The 25,158-nt window shown below is 37.8% G+C and overlaps 1 protein-coding gene across 3 annotated transcripts in view; it reads right to left on the reverse strand.

The window, feature by feature from the left end:
• RTTN (rotatin) overlaps nt 1-25,158 on the reverse strand; it is a 163,345-nt gene that overhangs the window by 38,021 nt on the left and 100,166 nt on the right. For all 3 annotated transcript variants that reach the window (XM_045459641.1, XM_045459640.1, XM_045459642.1), the window contains exons 33-37: nt 19,571-19,760; nt 18,022-18,113; nt 8,851-8,944; nt 3,913-4,108; nt 1,405-1,495 (exon numbers count right to left, since the gene is read on the reverse strand). In XM_045459641.1, the coding sequence (XP_045315597.1) occupies nt 1,405-1,495; nt 3,913-4,108; nt 8,851-8,944; nt 18,022-18,113; nt 19,571-19,760 (663 nt within the window). The remainder of the gene's footprint in view (nt 1-1,404; nt 1,496-3,912; nt 4,109-8,850; nt 8,945-18,021; nt 18,114-19,570; nt 19,761-25,158) is intronic.

Genomic DNA, 25,158 nt, shown 5'->3' on the forward strand with positions numbered 1-25,158 from the left:
CCAGGCGCCACCCCTGCCCCATACCATTTGTCACCAGCTGATAAAATAGTTCACATTTTATTTACTGCTTACTGTCTTTTGCACCAAGGACAGAATTCATATGGACAGGCGTGTGTGTTTTCTTTGTTCACACATCTGTCACTGGCACCTAGAACACAATGTGGCAGAGAAGAGGTTCCAGAACTTTTCTGGAACAAATGAGGAATCTTGTGTGAGGACAAACAGCTAAGAAGCATTTGGCCTACACAAGTACCGAACAAGCACCTTCCATGGGACAGGCACTGTGCTCAGCACTGGGTACACAACTGATGCCTAAAAACAGTCATAGCCCTGCCTTCGTGGAGCTCACTGCAGCCTCTGGCCTCATGACCCCCCACAGATTTGCTCTGGCCACTCTGGCCTCCTTGCTATTTGTTGGATAGAACAAACCAACCCCGATCTCAGGGATCTGGCAGTGTCCTCACTCACCCCAGGTTACATGTCACTGTGTGAAAGGCCCTCCCTGACCACCCTAAGTGGAAAAGCCCTACCCTCCTAGCTCTGAAAGCATTTCCTGGCGCCTTTGTTAGCTGTTCTTCTCAGATGTGTATATGGATTTGCTCATGATCTGCTCTCCCAACTTGAGAGGAAGAATCTTTATTTTATTTGCACAGGCAAGACCCTGGTACATGGTAGACCCTCAATAAAGATTTGTCAGCTGGACAGTGAACTGGAGGAGGGAGCCTTATGCAAAGGCTCAGACTGCATTGGGACAAGTATTTTGTCCCAGCCTTATAAGAGGGGGCCTGCCGTGGTCAGAAACCCCAAAGACAGCACCGCAAAGCAAATCTTGTAGCCCTTCTTAAACTCTGAGTTAGGGTAACATTTCTAGCAACAACTACACAAGGAGTTATTAAGCATACTTTACATACAGACTCGAGCTACAATCAAGAACTTAAAAATAGTAAATATCTGTAAAAAAACAAAAATAAATTTATTTTTATTAGGTTGGGTTTTGAAAATACATAGAATTTAGTCACTATTTTAACAACTTCAGTTTAGGTGCAAATGATAGACATGGTCTAAAATCACAGAATGGGAAGGTGGTCTATATAATGTCTTCTTTTTTTAATATGGTGCTCAAAGATATCCAGATCTGTGAATAAACATCTACAGCTGGTTAATAATGGAATTAGGAAGAGAATATAGATCTTTAAACCTCACTTCCCTTTTCTGCCATCCAAAGATGTCTCAGATTAAAATGTTAAGTAACCTATTTCAAATAACCTCATTACACCATGTCTATCCTGAAAGATCTTCATCCTTCTCCTACGGTTAGTATATCCTTAGCAGAATTTATGTTTCTGGCACTTAAAACAAACGCACAAACAGACATGAGGCGAGGAGGAGACGTGACACACTTACCTGAGCCTGCGTGTGCTCAGCGGGAGGGGACAAAGGCAGTGGCGCCTTGAGCTCCTGGACACAGCTCTCTAGGAGGGTGGCATCTGCGATGCTGCAAAGAGCAGAAAAGATGAGTAGTGTGCTGCTTATTAAAAATTAATAAATCAGTATTTGAAGTTTGAATGTAACCTTGAACAGAATTCAAGAGAAAGGATCTTTACAGAAAACAATGGCTGTCAGAGGGAAGGTGGGTGGGGGGTGAGGCAAAATGGGTGACAGGGACAGGGAGGCACAGGCCTCCAGCCACGGAACGAGAAAGTTACGGGAATAAGAGGCACAGCATAGGGAACACGGGGAATGATACTGTGACAGCGATGGAATAGGACAGATGGTAGCTATGCCCGTGCTGAACACAGCATAATGCATAAACTTGTTAAGTAATTAAGACGTACACCTGAAATGAAAGTAACATTTTGTGTCTACTCAAATAAAAAGAAAAGTAAAAACAAAGAGAACAGATTTTCATAAAGACAATAAATGTATATAAAAAGGTATCCCATAATTATTTTAGAACACAGGAAAAGATCCTATCTAATAAACATGGGAAACAGAATTCTGAAGAAAAAAAACCTAATGAAAAGCAGAATAAAATATAAAGAAGCCCTTCTAAATGGGAAGCAAACAAGAGAAAAAACTTGGTGGTTAGCTTCCTGTTTAAAACAGGAAAAATACTTGCTAGGAAATAAGTTTTGATTTACAAAGTAAAAAACAAAATAATGCAAAAAAAAAAAAAAAAGCAGGAAAAAGTTTTCAAGTCCTGAATAAAGAAAAGGTACAGAATACGATGAAGCCTTTGCCATAAAAGATTCTTTAATAACCCTGTGGCCTCAATTTCACAACAGACTCTTCTTGAGAAGCAAGAGTATTCCTAAAGTTCCATTTTGATCATTCTTGAGGCAGAGAAACATCCAAGAAGAAAGTTAATCAACAGGCAGGTTCCTTTTCCAAGTCTAGCAGGTTATCACGGTGGAAAGATGATGAGTAACTGTGAACAAACTCGCACCTCACGGATTATCTGAGTGGTAAACGAGTAATGGCAAGTGAAGTGAAGCAAGGGTACTTGTTTCTTTTTGGAGTTTTCTCAATATCCCAAAATGAAAGAGAGAGTACTGCAATTTGGCAAAGAGGAGGACGATATCTCAGACAGTGAAAGTTCTCAAGAAGAGCAGTGCAAATGACTATGGGGTCAACAGGAGGTAGTAATAATCCACTGGCTACAATAATCCAGATGGGAAGAAAGCAAAGGAACAGTTACTATAAAGAGAGTATCCTAACAGGAGTGCTGATGCATAGGGGCACTTGTACCCCAATGTTTATGGCAGCACTCTCAACAATAGCCAAATTATGGAAAGAGCCTAAATGTCCATCAACTGATGAATGGATAAAGAAATTGTGGTTTATATACACAATGGAGTACTACAGGACAATGAGAAAGAATGAAATATGGCCCTTTGTAGCAACGTGGATGGAACTGGAGAGTGTGATGCTAAGTGAAATAAGTCACAGAGAAAGACAGATACCATATGTTTTCACTCTTACGTGGATCCTGAGAAACTTAACAGAAGACCATGGGGGAAGGGAAGGAAAAAAAAAGAGGTTAGAGTGGGAGAGAGCCAAAGTATAAGAGACTCCTAAAAACTGAGAACAAACTGAGGGTTGATGGGGGGTGGGAGGGAGGGGAGGGTGGGTGATGGGCATTGAGGAGGGCACCTGTTGAGATGAGCACTGGGTGTTGTATGGAAACCAACTTGACAATAAATTTCATATTAAAAAAAAAAAGAGAGGGGGGAAAAAAAAAAGTATCCTAGACGTCATCACTTGATCCTCACGCTAACCCCAATAACCACATGTTATTAATGAGATTAATAGTAACTTCCCCCAGACTGCAACACTAGGGAGGGAATGCCCTGTGAGAAGACCCTAAGTGGGACTGATTCAGTATCTACAGCCTTTCTCACTATACATATAACCAACACGATAATGCAAAGGTCCAGCCAGAAGCTCATTCACATTAGCTAAATGAAAGAACGAAATCATGATCTTCTAAATTTTATCAGAGTGTTATGTAATAAAGAGTTTAATCCCCAGTAATGAAAAAACTCCAAATGAATTTAAACAACGATTTTCAACCCATGGCCCTTATTCTCACATAGCCCTACAGAGGTGAATCCCCAAAGCCCTTCACTTCCATTTAGAATGACCAAGGGACTGCACCACAGTTCTTGAATATGGTGCAAGACAAATCAGGTTCAGAACCTCTGAATTACAAAAAAAAATCAGGACGGTGGGAGTAACAGTCAGCGTAACAAACCCGTACAAGTACTTTAACAGATCTAAATTGAAACTGTCAGGACAATTCTGGCAAAAGCAAAACCCCGCAGTCCAGTGAGCCAAAAAGAAGACAGAGTTACATTCCCGGCACGCAAGAAGTCCTGCACCAACTCGTCTCTGCTGCCCGGCCTCTCTTACCTACAGAGAAGCTCCACGAGACGGGCCTGCCGAAAAGCTCGTGCAGTGTCTCCCGGTGCAGTCGCCAGGAGGCCGTCCAGGAGGCTGCACACCGCCGCGAGGAGACGCGGCGTCACCACACGCTGCCTGGGCAGAGCGGCAGGAAGGGACGCGTCGCGAGGAAGCCGTGCCGACGCGGTTTCGTGCTGGCCCATTACTGAGGATAAGCATAAAAATTAGCAGTTTTGTTTCCTTTGTGTTCATGTACAACATTCGCAAGTTCTGATCACCGGAGGAAAGCCCCTGAGAGGGCCAAAGAGAGACGACTGGGGAGCTCCCCAGGGCCTGGCTCATCACAAACCTTAGGTCAAGGAAGCAGATATCCAACTTCTCCACTGTGTGTGTGTGTGTGTGTGTGTGTGTGTGTACGTCTGCCTTGGATGACAGTGTAAGAGCCAAGACGAGATGGGCAGAGCATGGTTTTGTGCCCTCGTGCCCTCAAGCACTCAGACATTGAGAAACAAATAGATGGTCCCCGACCCTTTTTCTAAAACTGTAGGGGCCAGAAGTGCTTCAGAATTCAAAATATTTTAGATTTCAGGAAAATAATAAGATGCATGTACCTACCATACATTAACTAACCTCCAATGAGAATTTGGGCAATACCACGTAATGAAGTAACTATTTCTCTAGTGTAACACTTGTACAATCACAGTAAACTGGATGAAGAAAGGAACAAATACAACCTCAAACCAGTACTGGTCAGGTTTTGCAGCAACTGTAATTCAGGTATGGGCAAGTTTTATACCAAATAAGTTTTGAGAACACTTAAGTTTTCAGAGATTCTGGATTTTAGAACTGAGGATATGAGATTGTGGACCTTTCCCAGAAAACTCAGCAAAGGATTGTTACCAAGAAAGCTATGTTTGTTAACCTACATCAACCCTCCCTTCTTATTTCTTTTTTAAAGGAACACTTTATTTTTAATAAATTCAGATTTACAGAAAGTACAGAGTACAAAGAATTCCCATATACCTTCACCCAGATCCCTACGTATTACTATTTTACCACATTTTATCTACCTACATACCTCTCTCATTATGAACTGTTTGTAAGCTGCAGATGCCCTGCCCTCTCAGCCCTAAATTCATTTCCTAAACAGAGACTTTTGTCTTTTATAATCACAGTACAGTTAACCAGGAAATTAACACTGATGCAGTAATATTCTCTAGTCTATAGACCTTCTCCAAGTTTGCATATTGTTTCACTAATGTCCTTTAGAGCTCCAGAGTTCTTGTTTGGATCCAAGTCAGGACCACACTTGGCATTTAGCTGTCATGTCTCTTCGGGTTCTAAACTGGAAGATCTCCTCAGACGTGCTCTTTCAGGGCTCAGACATTCTGCAAAGAGCACAGGCCGGTTACTTTGTAGAATGTCTGATGTTTGATGGTTCCTCGTGGTTAGATCTTCGGTGCATCCTACCAGGAAAACATGATTTCTATCTGTGCCATTACTGGTGGTGTTAACTTTAACCATTTGATCAAATGCTGTCTACCAGGTTTCTCCACTATAAAGTTTCATTTTCCTGTGTAATTAACTAATTCCTTTGGGGTGGAATTAGGAATATAGAACTTTGGGACAATGGAGCATCAAGAAAGATTTGATACTTTAAACGAAATAAAATCGGGAAAATTAGATGTAGGTAATCCCACAGAAACCGTTCCAGGGGTTTTAAGGGAAAAATGTAAATATTCACAAGATATGTGTTACATGTTTGCAGCATTTTTAGGTTAAGTTTATAGAAGAATACCAATAAAAGGGGAGGGCAGGGCAGGGCAGGGCAGTTCAGAAATTCAAACTTATCCAATATATTTAAATACAACTTTTCTACTTTATCTAGAGAAAATTATCCTACTTACTAATATTAATAGTGCTCAAATACACTAACATTTTTAATGGTTCCTTTCACCTTTGAACATCAAATGTAGGCTTACTGATCATAAGAGACTGTTTTTTTTTTTTTTAAATATAAGATATATGTGTATTTTTTTTTTTACAAAAGTTTAGAAATTCAATTTAAAAATGAAAACTCACATATCTGAAGTGACCCTAATATACATTTACAGAAAATTCTTTTCATCCTGTCCTAAATCATTTTGAGGCACATTCATTCCCTGGTTAATTAAGAAGCAGCAAAACAATAAATAAAAGGACTAACCAGCTTCACTGGCAAATCCTGCTACATATTCCAGCTGAGGGAACTAAAATCATATTAACACTAAAATAAATAAATAAATAGATAAATAGATAAATAAGTAAATGTAAAAGAAAATCACATTTTACCTTAACGCTATTGTAAAGAGATGGAATTCAGGAAGACATCTAACAACAACAAAATAATTGCTCTAGTCTTATGGCTCACTGACAACATATATTCAATGCTTTGCAGCACTGTTCATTGGCATGTTCAACAAAAAGGATTAAAAAGTTTTTTTGTCAAATATACATACTTAAGTGATTGGCTGAACCAGTAAAACTGTGCGTGAATATACATTCTAAACACAGTCTTTGAAAATAAAATAAATCCAAATCAAGAATAATGCGACAAAAAAACAAAACAGAAAAACCCCACACAACTATATGTCCACACCAAAACCTGTACATGAATGCTCACGGCAGAGTTACTCATAGGAGCCAAAAAGTAGAAAAATCCAAATGTTCATCAACTGATGAATGGGTAAATGCAAGTGGTATAACCATACCACGGAATATCTTTAGCAATACATAGAGAGTACGTAACAGCACATAATACAATATGGGTTAACTTTGAGAATATTATCTAGTTGCAAAAAGCTAGTCACAAAAAAATACATAGTGTATGATTCCATTTTTTTTAAGTTTATTTATTTTTTAAGAGACAGAGAGAGACAGAGCATGAGCGGGGAGGGGCAGAGAGAGAGGGAGTCATAGAATCTGAAACAGGCTCCAGGCTCTGAGCTGTCCGCGCAGAGCCGGATGCAGGGCCCGAACTCACAGACTGTAAGATCATGACCTGAGCCGAAGTCGGACACTCAACCGACTGAGCCACCCAAGCACCCCTGTTTATTTATTTTTGAAAGAGAGAGACAGTGGCGGAGGGGCAAGTGGGGGAGGGGCAGAGAGAGACAGAGACACAGAATCTGAAGCAGGCTCCAGGCTCTGAGCTGTCAGCACAGAGCCCAACGCGGGGCTTGAACCAACGAAACTGCGAGATCATGACCTGAGCTGAAGTTGGACGCTCAACTGACTGAGCCACCCAGGTGCCCTGTATGATTCCATTTTTATGAAATTTCCCATAAGGAGGGAAAGTAGATTAGTGACACACTAGGCCTGGAAAAAAATCGAAAACAGATGAGGAGTGATTGACAATGGAAAGTTTTCTTTTTAGAGGATGAAAATGTCCTCAAATTGACTGTGGTGATGCTTGCACAGCTCTGTGCAAAAACCAATGAACTCTACACTTATTAAATGGGTGAGTGTATGATTATTTGAATTATTCTCAAATTTGATTTCATGCTCTGGGCTCTTAACAATTTAAACCATGTGGTTTGCTCCTTTTATTCTTTTTTTTTTTTTTTTTAATTTTTTTTTTTTTTTAACGTTTTTATTTATTTTTGAGACAGAGAGAGACAGAGCATGAACGGGGGAGGGTCAGAGAGAGAGGGAGATACAGAATCGGAAGCAGGCTCCAGGCTCTGAGCCATCAGCCCAGAGCCTGACGCGGGGCTCGAACTCATGGACCGCGAGATCGTGACCTGGCTGAAGTCGGACGCTTAACCGACTGCGCCACCCAGGCGCCCCGCTCCTTTTATTCTTAAGATCAAATGAGTACTTTCTACAATTAAACACTCTTTTATATTGTTAACATAAATTACTAAAAAACAAAATGGGATGTTTAGGAAGTTAGGGAACAGATATTATAATGAAAACTCTGAGTAAAGTCTTAATTAAGCAATTATTTCTCAAGTTTTCTAAAGCCTTTTCTCTGTGGGTGCTTATACTTCAGGGTGTAAAGTACCTTCTTTTCAGGCAGCAGCACATTCCTTCCAGGTGAAGAATTTAATGCTACAATAAGGCCTGTATGTTCTCCGGAATAAATAAAAGCTAAGTTGTAATCTCCCAAATATACAAAGTTTGAAGCATAATAGAGTTGGAAGCAGTCCCTGATACAAAGAAGAGAATTTATATATTGCCATTAATAAAAATAAATCCCAGGCTATTCATCAAGCATTTCTAATAAAGACTCAACATGTTTTGTGTGCTTTAAAATGGAAGCATACCCTTTGAAAATATTTATGACCAGATTCTCTCCACTTTCAAGTGGACTACTGGGGTAAATTGAAGTGTTTTCCCTAAAAGGGGGAGAAAAATGAAGTTAACTAACATTTATGAATTCCCAAATTCAAACATGAAATATCTATGCTTAACTAATAAGGAACCATAGGGCAATTGACTAGTTGATGACTAAATTCCATTTATTAGAGTATTTGTTTTGTTAAATTTCTGATTTATTGAAACTCACAGACTGCAAGATCATGACCCGAGCCGAAGTCAGACACTTAACCGACTGAGGCACCCAGGCGCCCCTAATTTTGTTCTTACAGATATTTACTTTCAAAATATCTGGACCAACTTGTCATTTTTCTTTTTGAAAGTAGAATGTGTGGGTGCCTGGGTGGCTCAGTCGGTTGGGCGTCCGACTTCGGCTCAGGTCATGATCTCACAGTCTGTGAGTTCGAGCCCCGCATCGGGCTGTGTGCTGACAGCTCGGAGCTCGGAGCCGGCTTCAGATTCTGTGTCTCCCTCTCTCTCTGGCCCTCCCCCACTCGTGCTCTGTCTCTCCCTCAAAAATAAATAAACATGAAAAAAAATTAAAAAAAAAAAAAAAGAAAGAAAGTAGAATTCTTCCTAAAAGGGTACCTTGAGCCACAAACTGGTCGTGTGAGGCTTCAGGGAGAGGCGCTGTGGAGGGCCCAAATGGTGGAAACTCAGTGCTTCCCGATGAAGATGCCACCTATGGAGCAGCAAAGAAAATGATTTTATTCTTAACACTAATGTTAACACATGGAAAGCGAAACAGAACCAATATGTACATACAAATCCTTAAACAAGAAGGTTTATGACAAAACTATACTAGTTAATACAACTGGAAAACATTTCACATTTTAAGAGTTGTAAGTTTTTTGAAGGGTACTTTCAACTTCTTTTAGGACCTGCTGGAATTTATGTAAAGCAGCAAGTCAAAGGAGCAGAGTTTTGATTTGAAGCCCATTTAGGATTTTAAGGTCTGGATAAGGCCCACTCCCTCTTATCATCCAAATGTTAAAAGGCTAAACCATACTCCTTTCTTTAACTTTTGCATAACTCATTGCGTCCTTGAGATATTTTGTCCTACTTGATTCATAATAAGAGGGGTTTTTTATAAGTATCCAACGGCACACACAAATTTTAATAGTTCCTATGAAAAAATCAGCAGAAATACTAAATGATTCTTCTTTACCTTTTCCCATTTCACAAAAGAACTGTTTCAGGTCATATGTGGACACAGTGTTTCAGAACACAGTACTTATTTTTTTAAGCTTATTTATTTTGAGAGAGAGAGAGAGGGTGCGCATCAGCACATGTATGCAAGTAGGAGAGGAGCAGAGAAAGAGAGAGAGAGAGAATGAGAATACCAAGCAGGCTCTGTGCTGGCAGCCTGGAGCTCCACAGCCTGATGTGGGGCTTGAACCCATGAACCATGAGATCATGACCTGAGCCAAAATCAGGAGTTGGATGCTCAACCAACTGACTGAGCCACCCAGGTGCCCAGAATACAGTATTTTTTTAAAACATTAACCATAACACAAACTGTGTAGAAGGCAAACAATTTCACCTACAGATCTGCAGATGAGCAGACTGCGTGGCCTCCTAGAACTGAAAAAGCTCAAACTGATGTATCTGGCACCTTCTATGTGAAAAACATCTTAGCTGCAGAGGTCAGATCATTCCTTCTCTTACCATCAATTTACTCCACACACCTAGACAAGCTGCAGGTCAGTGCATGCATAGAGCAAGCATGTCGGTACAATATCAACAGATCTCATGAATCAACCCTATCTCAAACTCAGATACCATACACCTCAGTACTCATACACTAACTGTGCATTTAACATGCAAAGTAGGATGCCTTAGACATGATATGATAGAGTCAAAGCAAAAACCAAGGTTGTTTTTTTCTTTAAGTTTATGTATTTTAAGAGAGCGAGTGGGGGAGGGGCAGAGAGAGAGAGGGAAAGAAAGAGAATCCCAAGTAGACTCCACAATGTCAGCACAGAGCCTGATGCAGGGCTTGAACCCACAAACCACGAGATCATGACCTGAGCTGAAATCAATAGCTGAACACTTAGCCAAATGAGCCACCCAGGAACCACCCCCCGCCCCCAGGTTTTTGTTTTTAATACTAAAATAAAGCAGGGTTATTTATCTTTATTTTTAACTTTATTTGTTACTGAGAGACAGAGAGAGACAGAGCACAAGCAGGGGAGGGGCAGAGAGAAGAAGACACAGAATCCAAAGCAGGCTCCAGGCTCTGAGCTGTCAGCACAGAGCCTGACGTGGGGCTCGAACCCACAAACCGTGAGATCATGACCTGAACTGAAGTCAGACACTCAACCGACTGAGGCACCCAGGTGCCCCCAGGGTTGTTTTTTAATAAAAAATTTAATAACAAAAATAAACCAAGGTTATATTTTATTTTCTGTTAGTAAAGAGAATATAAATTTGAAGAAAATGATTGATGGAACTTATATCCAGTTTTTAAAATCCCCCTTTCAACTTAAGACTTTAATCATCTCTCATCACTTCAAGTGTAACATTACAATAACAACAGAAAGCTGTGGCCAATAAATGTAAGCTCAGCATGTAAAGTCATCCAAAAAACAAATCCGGACAAATTTCAGTCTAAATAAATCATTCCTAAATGATCATGTATTAAATACCTTATTTTATATAATATTAGGTCCAGATAATAGGAAACACCTAAAATTTATTTTTCTAAAAATGGTATTTACTACAACTGGCTCTAAGAAATGTGGAAAAAAAATCCTGTCAACAAACATCCAAATAACTTTTACAGTCTGTGAGGACAACAATCATAACTGAGATTGTATCACAAAGCACGCAGGAGCTAATAATATATGGCACCTACCACAAGCTCCTTTGTTTATATAATAAAATTGAAGAGAACAATGATGCTAGAATCCTTTACCTTTCAATTAACATCCTTTCAAAGGACACTCAAGCAGCCCTCACCACTGACAAAGCCAGAGGCAGCATTCAGAGCAGGAAAAGGAGGTTTCTAAGGGCTCCTTAGAAGAAAGCAAAGTCACGGTTTGTGACCAAAGGTCAGACAGTAATAAAAGTTGTGATTTTCCTTAATACAGTCCAAGGAAGTGACATACAAATTCCGAAAATATGATTTTAGAAAGCATCTGCCTAATAGATAGATTATAACCTACCCCGTATGGTTGAGAAAACACAAGGACTTCTTTATACAGTAATATATTGTGCTTTAAAATTTGATTATGGGTGATTTATATTATCTACTAACATCTATATTTTTTGAATTTGCTATATTAGCACATTATTATTTTAACAAGACAAAAAGGTATTAAACTGAATTGCTCTGGTTCTATACTCAAATCCTTGCTTGTTTGAAAATAATCTCTAACGGACATTTATTTGGTTATATGTAATAATATGTAAATATCTGACTTGTCATCTTGCAAGTAACTTGTGAATATCTGACTTGTTATGTTGCAAAATTCAAGTCTTAGCCTCTGGAAGGTGGAGGAGGTTCACATGAGCCCGTAGTGCTACAGGTAGAAAAGGCCTGATCTAGTCCAGGTCCTCATTTAGAGATAAGGACCTCGAGTAAGGGCCCGAGGTCACACTCTCATTAGGATTCTCAGTTGAGGACTACATTTATGACATCACAAATACACTCAAGTCGGAAGAAGCCCTCAGACAAACCTCCAAAACGCTGACCAATCTGGTCTGCGAGGGTATGCTTCTCTCTCCCCACGCCGTTTCCATGGAGGAGGGGTTGGCTTACTTTTCCAGCAAACTGAGCAGGCTTAGCCACTCCTTCCCCCACAGCAGAGAACTCACGTTCTCATTTGGTCTCTACCTCTTAGGAGCCAGAAAGCCCACAGTGGGAGCCCAGGGCTGTCCTTACAATAGTAGGTCTGGTTAATTCTTCTGTCACTTGCTCTTTTCATTAAAAGGGCTTCAGAACAAAATCACAATCTAGACATTTTTTTCCTCTTTCTCGTCTCCCACATGACACATCCTGAGATTTTCAATTTACATTCCCTTGATAAGACAAATAAAACTGGGTTTTCTTGAATTGAAGTATATATACTTGGATCTTTATCACCTTGCTGGTATATAAGAGGCAATAAAAGCCTGTTAGGGCAGACAAATTGATGTTACTTAAAGCCACTGTCCTAAAACGGAATCAAATTTTGCTTATAAAAACTAAAAAAGATAATAGCCTTTTCTTCAATGTGTTTAGAAACAGATTTGAGAGCTAAAGAAGTTTTCTAAATCATGCCTCATTGTAAAATAGGCAGTTACAATTTTAAGAGTCCCTTTGAAGTAGCACAAAACAGCAAAGTCATTTCCCATATCAAAGTAGAATTTGGGTTAAAAAAAAAAAAGACAATTTGGGGCGCCTGAGTGGCTCAGTCAGTTGGGCCTCTGACTTTGGCTCAGGTCATGATCTCACGGTTTGTGAGTTCGAGCCCCGTGTCAGGCTCTGTGCTGACAGCTCAGAGCCTGGAGCCTGCTTCAGATTTTGCGTCTCTCCATCTCTCAGCCCCTCCCCTGCTCATGCTCTGTGTCTCTCTGTCTCTCAATAAATAAATAAACATTAAAAAAAATTTGTTTTTAATTTAGAAAAAGACAATTTCTGTCATATAAACAAAATGCATCAATGTTCAAAACTGTTTTCTTTGTATTCTACCTTTCAGAAATGAAAGAGTTCACTGGATACTTCAAATATTTTTGAAAGCTAATTTGGACTTGAATATTTTATTTGTCATGTGATTTTATAATACTTTCCATCTTCTTTCATCAAATGTAGTATTGGTGCCTAAATAAGTTATTTGATTTTTAAAAAATCAAGAGAACAAAGGAAGAAAGGATTTGTGAGATGAAAAAGAGAGGGTACAAATCTACTCACATTTTTCAAACATGGCAAAATATAAAGTATGAAAGGTTTCCAAGGAACACTAGGGTTCCTGTGCTCACTTTTATAAATGATACCTTTCTCTTTATGCCCAAGAGCAGGAAAGCTTTGGCATGCTTCACAATTTGTAATCATTAATTCAAACCAAATTACAACCTGAAGTTTAAATCACTCTGACTACATAGATCCATGATTCAAATGGAGTGTGTACAACATAGAAAAAGAAAGCTCAGAAAAATATCCCCGAAAGAACGAGCATAAGATGATATAAGATTCTCTCCTGTCTATCTGTAAGATCACTCACATGCAGAGACTTAACCCCAGGGCACAGTCCCAGTCCCTACCCTACTGTATATAATTTAAGAGAAAAAGTTGCCCAGAGCTTGTCTTAGTCCACTCTCCATTAGCTTTGTGACCCGACGCCAAATACTTAAATTCTCGAAGACCTTACTTCTTCACTTGGGAAACACTACCGCTCTCAAATGGTTTAACACCATTTGTAGCACTTCAGCAAACAGCAAACTAGAGGGTGTTGTTTCTGAGCTCTGAAGGCCAAAAGTTGACTCTATACTTACATCAAACCTTATTATATAAAATAATCAGTTCTACCAAAATTAAGAAAATATATTTTAGCACAAATATAAAATAAGACCCAAACCTATTTTACTTACCTCAGTTACAGTTACCTGGTTAATAAAATTGCTGAAATCTATCTCAAAATGTTTTTGCCAATTTCTTTAAACACTTTCACTTGACATTAATGGGTATACCTCTATAGTAACTTAGTTTGGATAACTTCAGACGTATGATAGTGAATACAAAATACAGAAAAACATATAAAATAAATACTATTTGCTCTTTCTAATAATGTTTAAAAGAATAATTATTTATAAACTAGTACACACTAGGCACACATAATGGAATATTCTATTTTCATCAGCTATTGTATTCATGCTAATGTCACATACAAAATAATCATAGTAGGAAAAACTAATGTGGGGGGATTTGCTTTTTAACAACCAATACCTAAGTTTTATTTAAAGAATCAATACTAAATTTTTATACCAAAAAAAAGTGTTCATTTTCATTATACTACAGCCCAGTGGCCTGTATTACTAATACCTGAGGAACTAGAATCTCACTTATATTTTCTTTCTAACTAAAATATATGGGTTCTTAGACCCACAGGTGGTTGAAATTTATTTAAACAAAGTATATCATTCTCTTTCTCTCTACCATCATGCAAACTACAGTCTCCCCAGGTTTTTCCTGGGGTTACCATATGCCCACACTCTATCACTATTCCTACATCAAAACTATTTTTCTTCCTAAAAGCCTCTTGGATATATCCCTGCTTTAACTGTCCTTGGTCTACTCTTCATTCTATAAAAAAACCTGAAACTACATCACACAAATGCCAATACATATTTCTCTAATGTCGACTAATGTTTCATGCATTTGACCCAGCTGAAATAGCTCTATAACTGTATCTCTACAGCTATGATATCTTACCTCTTCAAATCCAAACACAGGTTCAGCTCTCTTAGCTAACCCCTACCTGGTAATTAAACTTTGGTCTTTGTTCCACACTCCAAACAAACCATGCCTCTTCTGAATATCTAATGCTTTCAGTACGACATATGTGGCACGCCGTCTTCTCAGTATGCTTCATGTTCTCAACTACACTTTCAACCCCTGTAACTGGGTACTGAATCTTAAGACATATCTGAATATCTTTTCAGCTCCCCACAAATGTGTGCATACATCTAAAAAAGATTAATCCTTTAAAGCCCATTTCAAATTTTTTTTTTCAACGTTTATTTATTTTTGGGACAGAGAGAGACAGAGCATGAACGGGGGAGGGGCAGAGAGAGAGGGAAACACAGAATCGGAAACAGGCTCCAGGCTCTGAGCCATCAGCCCAGAGCCCGACGCGGGGCTTGAACTCACAGACCGCGAGATCGTGACCTGGCTGAAGTCGGACGCTTAACCGACTGTGCCACCCAGGCGCCCCTTTAAAGCCCATTTCAATTGCCACTTCTTATACAGTATCACTTTATATTTCATCATTCCCTCTAATGTAACCTCACTGCACCCTGACTACAACATCTATTATGGCACCTAGCACATGGCTTTGTCCTGAAGGAGTGTAACATCATGGCCAACAGCTGAACTCTAGAGCCAAACACTCTTCTGGACTCAAATAGTTCTCTATCAGTTACCAGCACTGGAGCCTTGAACAAGACACTTATTCACTGTACGCTTTAATCTTTCCTTTTGTAAAATAGCAATAGTAAGAATGACCTTCAATACTTGAAAATGGTTATCAAGGTCTCTAACGTGGCATTAACTGCACAGAACGGATAATGACACAGCAACAGCACACAAAGCAAAAGACAGTGCTTTCCTTAGAAAGACAAAATGAAAACACCAACCAATAAACAAACTGCATCTCTTGCCGTATCTGGGAAATACACAGAATAATGATATGAATAACCAGATACACTTATTGGCAAGATTTAAATCCACTGAACTGATATACCTCACCATATTCTTATACTTAAGAAAGTATTAGTTGGTCTGGGTATGACAGCTTAGGTTTAAAGTAATACTGGAAAAATGAATAAACTCTCCAGATTTTTTTTCCTGTTGGAAGAAAGACATACAATATCTCTGGCATGGCAAGAAAAAGATGACAATTAGCAGAATTGGGGTAATGAGACTATTTCTGTGAGTAAAAGCCAATTTGGTGAGTAAAAGTCACCAATACCAAAGCTCTTCTACTTGGAATCCAAAAGAAGAAAAAAAGAGTTGACTGTAAAAATTCCAACAGATAACTGTCTTTTAAGAAACTATACAAAATAAATCTTACATAGAACTATAATGAGAATTCCTTAAAAAAAAAAAAGTTCATTGCTATTTTTTTCTAAAAGAATACGTAATGTCTGAACACAAGCAAGTTAAAGACTTTTATGTTAACAGAAGTGCTTCTATTTTAATAATGATTACAATAAATATATTTCCAAAATTTTCTCAGAAAATCTAGTTTCCCGATCTATAAGATTTGTTATGATTAAAGTTTCTAGTATATATTATACAAATATATTTTTATTATTATATATTTTATTTACTATTATACATTATTATTATCTCATAAAATAGAAAAATGCAAAAGTACTTAAATCCTCTTGCATAGGATAAACACAACTTGGTATCTCAAAACAGCTAGGATGACTCAAAATTAATGAGAGCAATTACTATTTACTGAGTACCTACTATAAGCAAAGAACTGAACAATGTACAAATTACAGATAGCCCTTTTAATAAACACAGGAACCAAGGAATCACTTTTAAGCACATACTAATGCTGCCGTTATGGGAACTAAATAACTAATTAATACCACTCCTTTTTGCATTTAATTATATTATTTCTCTTGTGGAGATGAAGACATACTATTTCTAGCATGGAAAGGAAAGCATGACATCTAGTGGACCTGGGGTGATTACTCCACTTTTCCAAATAAAGCTTCAGCTCAGCACTAACCACAAACTCTTCTGGGTCCAGGGAAAAGGATGACTCCTAAAACTGTCACAAAAAGTACCAGTGTTGGGAAACCACAGGAGGTGGATCTTAATTATGAGATGAACTTTATTACTGCCTGGTAATTATTTATTATTCTCATATTACTTTTGCTCCTGCAAGCAGGAAAGCCAAGGTCCTGTCTTCTTATTAGGGTTTATGATGCAGTAATTGTTCCAAAAACACTTTATGATTTCGTGTAATGTTTTCCACTTGACAGTAAATGATTTTGTACGCTTGTAAAACAAGTGAAACCTAGTCTCAGTCATATTTAGGAATACTTAGTGTGTCTCAAACTTTTTAGAACAAAGTAACTTATGAATGAAAAGGAGAAAGAAGGCAGGCAGGCATAAATTTCAGGTATTGCAGATAATCAAAACAAGCTTCTACCTGATGCAAGTATTTAGAAATGTGTTTAAAATCTCCAGTACCAGGGTGCCTGGGTGGCTTAGTCGGTTAAGTATCCAACTCTCGATTTGGGCTCAAGTCCTGATCCTGCACTTCATGAGATCAAGCCCTGCATCAGGCTCTGCACTGACAGCACAGAACCTGTTTGGGATTCTCTCTCTCCCTCTCTCTGCCCCTGTCCCACTCGCACACACATGTGACCCTCGCCTCAAAATAAACATTTAAAGATAATAGTAAAAAAATAAAATAAAATCTCCAGTACCAAACTGGAATCATTTGAATGGGTCCACTTTCTCCAAATTGCTTTGTCCTTAAGCAAAACTGCAGAGTAATCAAGTTTTATGATCATATAGGATCTATTATATTACTACTGATAAACACTTTTAAACTTTCATGCTTCCGGTTCTTTTAAATAAGGTACAAAAAAAGGTTGTAAATTCATCTAAAAGGACATTCAGTGCAGCTATAGAAGTACATCAGTCCCTAACTCTGCACAGACAGCAGTTCAAATAAATCACAGCTATTTTAATCATGACCTTATATTCTGAATACAGTCTTATCCTGTCCATCCACTAGGTAAATTCAAACTTCCAGAGGTTCAAAATGAAGCACTAATGCATTCTTGTGGGGCCTGAGTGGCTCAGTCAGTTGAGCGTCTGACTCTTGATTTCAGCTCAGGCCATGATCTCACAGTTCGTGGGACTGAGCCCCACACTGGGCTCTGTACTGATGGCGTGGAGCCTGCTTGGGATTCTCTCCCTCTCCCTCGCCCTCTCTCTCGGACCCTCTCCCCCCACTCACTCTCTCTCTTTAAAAATAAATAAACATTAAAAAAAATAGTTTGAAGCACTAATGCATTCTTTCAAAGTACCATTGTTTCCACGGTGGAGAGAGAACTTGGATCTTGATCTTGACTGGACAACCTAGATGGAGCCCTCCAAAACTTGAATGAATCATCTAAACCTGTGACAACAAGAAAACTGTCAACATGAATACATCTCTCCTCCTTACTGGAGCAATTAACAGAAAGAATACTTGTTGCAGGAAGCCAATCAAAGAAAAAAAGTTTGCCTAATTTTTGTTATTCTTAATTAATTTATATAAAAAACTTGTTTCACAAAAATTTTAATGACCATTAGTGGACTTTGCTTAGCTTAATCTAATACAATTTAGCAAGAGCATCAGCTCCCAAACTTTAATGTGCCTAAGGATCATAAAGAGCTACTATTAAAGCAATTTTCTATTGCCAGAGATTCCATTCCTGCAATTTGGGGTGGGAGCCCTAATTCTGCATTTGTAACAAGCTCAAAAAGACCTCAATGACAATGGTTCCAGGACTAAGCTTTGAGGAACAGTGATCCAGGGAAATCCAAACAATGAAATGTGTCACTTTCCTAATAGGGATATTTATTTAAAATGTTCAAAAACTTCATTAAATATCATTTTCCTCTTAATTCCTGAACTGAGCAGAAAAGCCAACTAGAAATTCAGACTTAAGTATTTGGGGGTAAAGGAACTATTTCTGAAATTCACTCTTAAATAGTTCAGAAAATATATACGTATGCATGTATATAAGTATATAAATAAATGAATTTTATTTATGTACATATACACATATACATACACTTGGCGTAGGGGAACAAATATAGTAAAATGTTAACATTTGGGAACGCTTGTACTATTCTTGCCTACAGACTTACCTTGTCTGTAAATGTGAAATTATGTCAAGATTTTTAACAATTACTATTAAAAATTCATTTTAAAATAAATACAACTTATTTTTAAAAATCATTAAATTATTTACTATTATGAGACAAAATTATTTATATGTGCTAAGATCTTAGGAAATCCAAAAGAATCTAAAAATAGAAATAAAAAGGTTTCAATAAGATATTTTGATAAATGAGTACCAAACCAAAAACAAATAGCTTTTTGATGTATTAGCAAAACATGTAAGAAAATTTAGTATGAAAAGGTCTCATACTTGATTGCCTGGGAAGAACCACCTTCCAAAAAGTTTAAAACATCTAACAGAGAAAAAAAAAAAACCATAAAACTTAACTGAAGGGCATGAAGTAACTTATAAAACATTAATAAGATACCAAAAATGGTTTCCATGAAGAATTTATAACATAGGAAAATGCTTAGGCAATGTCTAGTGAAAGGAGGAAACACAGAAATGTACATAAGATATGAACACAATCATGTAAAATAAACAAAAGCTAGAGAGAGAGAAGACTGGAAGAAAATACACCCTAACATTAACAAATGTAATCTCTGCACAGTGGGACCAGAGGTCAACGTGTACTTTTCATTATTTTTTAAATATTTTCAGTATTATTTTTCAAATATCAAACACATAGATTTTCAACAGTTTTTAAAAAGTTATTTTGTAAAAAATAAAAATATAATGTACTTACCATTTAAATCACTGTCTTCTGAAGTTCCATCAAGAGCAGAAAATTTCAAATCAAAAGTATACCGTCCCAGGTAACAATGTTTTACCATCTGATTCAAATGTTCATAAAAATGACAGTGATATAAAAGAGCCTGAAGGGCAGGTTTTCCTACGAGCGATACGCCAGAATCCTCATCGTGGACACAGGGGCCCTGTAGGAAAGGGAGAGAAAAGGAGACACTGATTTATAACATAATTTCTTCAGAAAGACCTGCTACATGCCCCACATTCTCCTCAACGAATCATATGGGTCCTTGCACTTGCCTCTGTCCTTCCGCACTCAAAACAGCATGACCTAGGGCTAATTATTACATAGTACTCTTAAGTTTTTGCTGCCCAAAAATCCTTTCAAGGCAGAAGGCTGATCTATTCCACCTCCTGAGAGATAAACATTTAGTATAAAACATTTCTCTGAAATGGTAGTTTTAATCAAGTAATTACATACTTGAGCCACAAATACAATAAAAACAGTATTTTTCAACCTACACAGTATAAAATAATTGTGCGAATATCTGAAATAATGTGTCCAATAATTATGTTCCAAATTATTTTTTGCACCTATCAATGTGCCAGATAAAAATGAAAAAGACTAGGGGCGCCTGGGTGGCGCAGTCGGTTAAACGTCCGACTTCAGCCAGGTCATGATCTCGCGGTCCGTGAGTTCGAGCCCCACATCAGGCTCTGGGCTGATGGCTCAGAGCCTGGAGCCTGCTTCCGATTCTGTGTCTCCCTCTCTCTCTGCCCCTCCCCCGTTCATGCTCTGTCTCTCTCTGTCCCAAAAATAAATAAAAACGTTGAAAAAAAAAAAATTAAAAAAAAAAAAAAAGACTCATCGCTACCCATGATAAAACTTGCTTGCCATGTTACTTCTCATTGAATTTACCACACCAAGGGAAACACACAGGTACACACACACACACGCTTTCCATCAGGAGTAGGCTGAGAAGAATGGGCCATTATACAATTTTAATCTCTCTGCACTTTTTTCCAAATAATTTTTTGCTCTACCACTCACTACTTTTCCTGGAATATCCAATGGCAAAAATCAAGCAGTCAGGATTCACTTCAAGTGTGCAAATAATCCTATCACTAGCTCATAAATATTTCCATTTTTGGAAAATGATAATAAAGTTATGATTTTAAAAACAGACCGTAAGAGAAAGAAAAATAAAAAACAGAAAACAGAAATCTAAGTGCCCCCAGGAAAGGTATGGTCAAAACATATTCAGTTTATCATTAACTGTGAAATTTGTGTTTGGGTCCCTTTTCTCATGCTTCCTCATCACCAAGGAAAAATGGATGTTAAAACTATCCAGGAAGATCAAATAATTCACAAGTTAAAGGTATAATTACACCAGTAAGATCATCTCCATTAACCTTTCTTTTTCAGGATATTATCATTATAATCAAACCTCTTCATTATTAATAACTTTTATAGTCATGAATTTGTTACTGTTGTATTCTAATAAACCTACCTAATACCGTGAGCTTATTCTTTATCAATAGAGCAATTTACATGTTTAATAAGAAATAAGACTACTTAGGAGAGCCCGGGTGGCTCAGTCCATTAAATGTTCAACTCTTGGCTCAGGTCATGATCTCACTGTTGTGAGATCTAGCCCTGCATTGGGCTCCACGCTGAGAGTGGAACCTGCTTAAAATTCTCCTTCTCCCTCTCCCTCTCCCCCACTCTGCTCAGGCTCTCTCAAAAAAACAAAACAAAAAGAAAAGAAAGAAGATTATTTAATGAGCAACTAGCACATGGTGGTCCCTGTGTAACTTGAAATTTTGAGGTCTAGAAGCAGGTAAAACAGAAAAGTGCAAGAACCGGGTCATGTGGCTGTTTATTAGCCATGGTATACATTTCAGGCAATATGGCCTTTTCATGCATTATCTTATTTAATTAGCTAGGATGAAATAATTCATCCCAAACCACAAAGCCAATCCTAACATCCACAGCTTCAAACTTTCTCTTTTAAGCAACCTATACCATTTTTAAAGTTTATTTATTTGAGAGAGAGAGAGACAGATATTGCCCATGCGCACACAAGCGGGGGAGGAGCACAGAGAGGGAGAGACAGAGAATCTCAAGCAGGTTCCGTGCTACCACGGCAGAGCCCAACACAGGGCTTGATCTCACACATTATGAGATCATGACATGAGCTGAAATCAAGAGTCGGACACCTAACCGACTGAGCCACCCAGGTGCCCACAACTTATAACATTCTTAAATGTACAAAACATGTCAAATACAGAAGAGATTCGCAATAGTTGATTAACATCACAAATTAAAGCCCTCATTATAATAATTCAGAGAAGGAATTAACAACCAAGATGAGAACTATAATTCAGCTAAGTTTACTAGCTTTGCTATAACTACTTAACAACCTTAATAAATCAATAAAATGAAATTATTAAACACAGTAGGACAAATACTATTTTTCTAAATATATTTCATAATGATGCCCAGAACAATTCTTAAATTTTATTACACATATTATATAAAATTTCCACTTTTGCAAAAATCATACCTATATAATTGCTTCCTGGATAAGTTATACCACAGTCCAAAATTCATAAAGGTTTAACAAAAATAGGTGAAGGAATATAAACTATATAAATCTCAAAAACAAGCCCTTCAAGAGCTCCTACTAAGTCTGCTGATTCTTTATTCTGTGGAGGCTGATGGTTATACCATCTGCTAGAAGGAAGGGTGTTACAAACCTGCTGTCTTCCTAAAATCCACCTTTTCTTCAGTTACAAGTATTTTCAAAGTGAGAAATCATACGTAAGTGATATAGAACTGTAGTAGTTATTATATAAATATGTATAATTATCATAGTGATAAAGAATCGTGAGCATGACATTTATCCTTCAATTAGTGCACAGATAGTCTCCAACTTACAATGGTTCAACCTACGATTGTTCTACTTCACAAGGGTGCCAAAGCGATGAGTGCTCAGTATAAACCATACTTCAAACTTTGAAGCCTGAGCTCTTCCTGGCCTAGCGATATGCACCGCGATACTCTCATGACTGGGCAGCAACAGGAAGCTGCCGCTCCTGGTCAGCCAGCAGTCACAAGGGTTAAGTGGCTGATACGACCATCCTGTACCCACACGACCGTTCTATTTTTCACTCTCAGTACACTATTCAATAAATTACATGAGATATTCAACACCTGATTATCAAATGGGCTTTGAGTTAGATGATTTTTTGCTCAACTGCAGGCTAATGTAAGTGTTCTGACCACATTTAAGGTAGACTAGGCTAAGCTGTGATGTTTATTAAATGCATTTTCAGCTTCCAATGTTTTTAATGGAACAATGTTTATCAGGACATAACCCCATTGCAAGCCAAGGAAGATCTTTATTTTTAAAATGTGCTTTTTCTTGGGGCCCCTGGGTGACTCAGTCGGTTGAGCGACCTACTTCGGCTCAGGTCATGATCTCACAGTTCGTGAGTTCGAGCCCCGCATCGGGCTCTGTGCTGACAGCTCAGAGCCTGGAGCCTGCTTCGGATTCTGTGTCTCCCTCTCTCTCTCTCTGCCCCATCCCCACTCATGCTCTGTCTCTGTCTTAAAAATAAATAAAACATTAAAAAAAATTTTTAATGTGCTTTTTCTCTAGGCCTTACAAATATATTAAAAAAAATATTTAGAAAGTAATGATAACAAGTCATAATAAGAGACATAATTTAAAATTCCATCTACTTAACAAGGTTTTAGAACCTGATTTTTTTCTTTGCCTATAAATCAGTGAAAAATTTTCAACCTACCAAGATTGCAGAAGTTAAATTAATTCTGATTTGAATGAAAAAATTAATATCCTAGAAAATAAAGACTAAGAGATAAAAATATAAGAGATATAAAGAGACCTAATATGGGACTCATATGACATGTGGAAAGATAGAACAAAGAAAATAGAAAAGTCATTTTTAAAAGAAATAAACATGAAAAAATATGTCAGAACCAAAAGATATAGAACATCTCTGTCTTCAAATTAAGGAGTTTAATGAGCACTACAGCAAGAGCAATGAAAAAGATATATAACCATAAAATTCTAGGACATCAAAGATAAAGAGGAGATGATAAAAGAAAAACTTGGCGGTAAAGAGGTAAAAGAGCCACATGGGGATCCAACTTCTCATCAGCGGAGGGGAAGTTAGAAGACAGTGAAGCAAAATTCTTATGAGGAATGATTTCAACCTAATATATGGTAACTACCCAAACTATCAAGTGCAATTTAAATGCATTTTCAAATATGCAAGAACTCATTAAGTTTATTGCTCATGCACTTGTTTTTAGGTAGGAGTATAATTATTTTGAAGATGATTTCTAGGAAAAATGATCCTAACTGAAGAGAAAGGATGATCAAGAGTTTAGAAAAACATGAAATATGATTTAGACTCACAATTCAAAAAAAAAAAAAATTAAAGATAAAAACTCCAAGGGGGGAAAAAAATCACCCAAATCACTTTTTTAAATTATACACACACTCAAACCTATATATATACATATATATGAATATCAGAAAATGTTTCCTCTGAGCATCAGAGGAGTCATGGCACCCCAGTAAATGGCTCTGTAGTAAATTACTAGTTTACAATTGTTAGAATCAACTCCTAGATAAATGAAGGCTGCAGAAGAGAAGGTAAACATAATCAAGATTCGCAGAGTCAAAGTAGAACTAAAGCTGACAAAGATCGGCTTATGGAACATCTTACCCACAACTTCCTCACCTTCTAAATGGAGGGAGAGAGACATGATCCATAGGTCACAAGACCAGAAACGGCAGTGGAGAAACTAAGAACAGTAATAAACTAAATTGGCAGGACACTGTTTAAATGAGCTAAATCCTGTGTATCAACACAGTAAAGCAACAAACATTATTGCAAACTACTATTTAGAGATATGAAGGTATTAAAATCAGTAGGAGGTAAAGCTGTCTCTGTGAATGAAAAGAGGCAGTAAAGTTCATTACAAGCTCTATTAGGTGCTTTAACTGTATGTATTTATTACTTTAAAATTTTTTTCTAAAACTTCAAACAATTCATTCAAAATATTTTTAAGTCCTCAAAGAAGACCAAATGATCTCAAATACATACATATCACACCATTATTTTTTAAATTTGATTTATTTTAACTAATCATTAAGCCTGAAACCCCTTCCTCCACATGCCAAAGCTTCCTAGTGGCAATGGCATGTTAGCAACAGAGCTGTACTCAGGGTACTAAAGCCAAGCCCAGCATATGCACAAAAGATGGTCTGACTCAGGCTTTCCACAGATGACTAATGGTACAAGGGCCAGAACAATGAAGCTTTTCATGCACACACAAGGCTCTGCTCCACAGATCCATCAGTAATTGATGGGGCTGGCTTCTGGCACAGTGGGGAAATCAGCATGGTCTAACTGCTCTGTCTCAGGATGTCTATATCCTTACCAGACTTGCCCTCAGGTGAGTGCTAGGGCTGCCAGATCATCTGCAAAACTGCCAGGAACAGCCGAGAAGGACAGTATGCAAAAAAAGAAAACTCTTCAAATCACCAG

This window comes from Leopardus geoffroyi, chromosome D3 (genome assembly GCF_018350155.1).
Source record: "Leopardus geoffroyi isolate Oge1 chromosome D3, O.geoffroyi_Oge1_pat1.0, whole genome shotgun sequence".
Lineage (NCBI taxonomy): Eukaryota > Metazoa > Chordata > Mammalia > Carnivora > Felidae > Leopardus > Leopardus geoffroyi.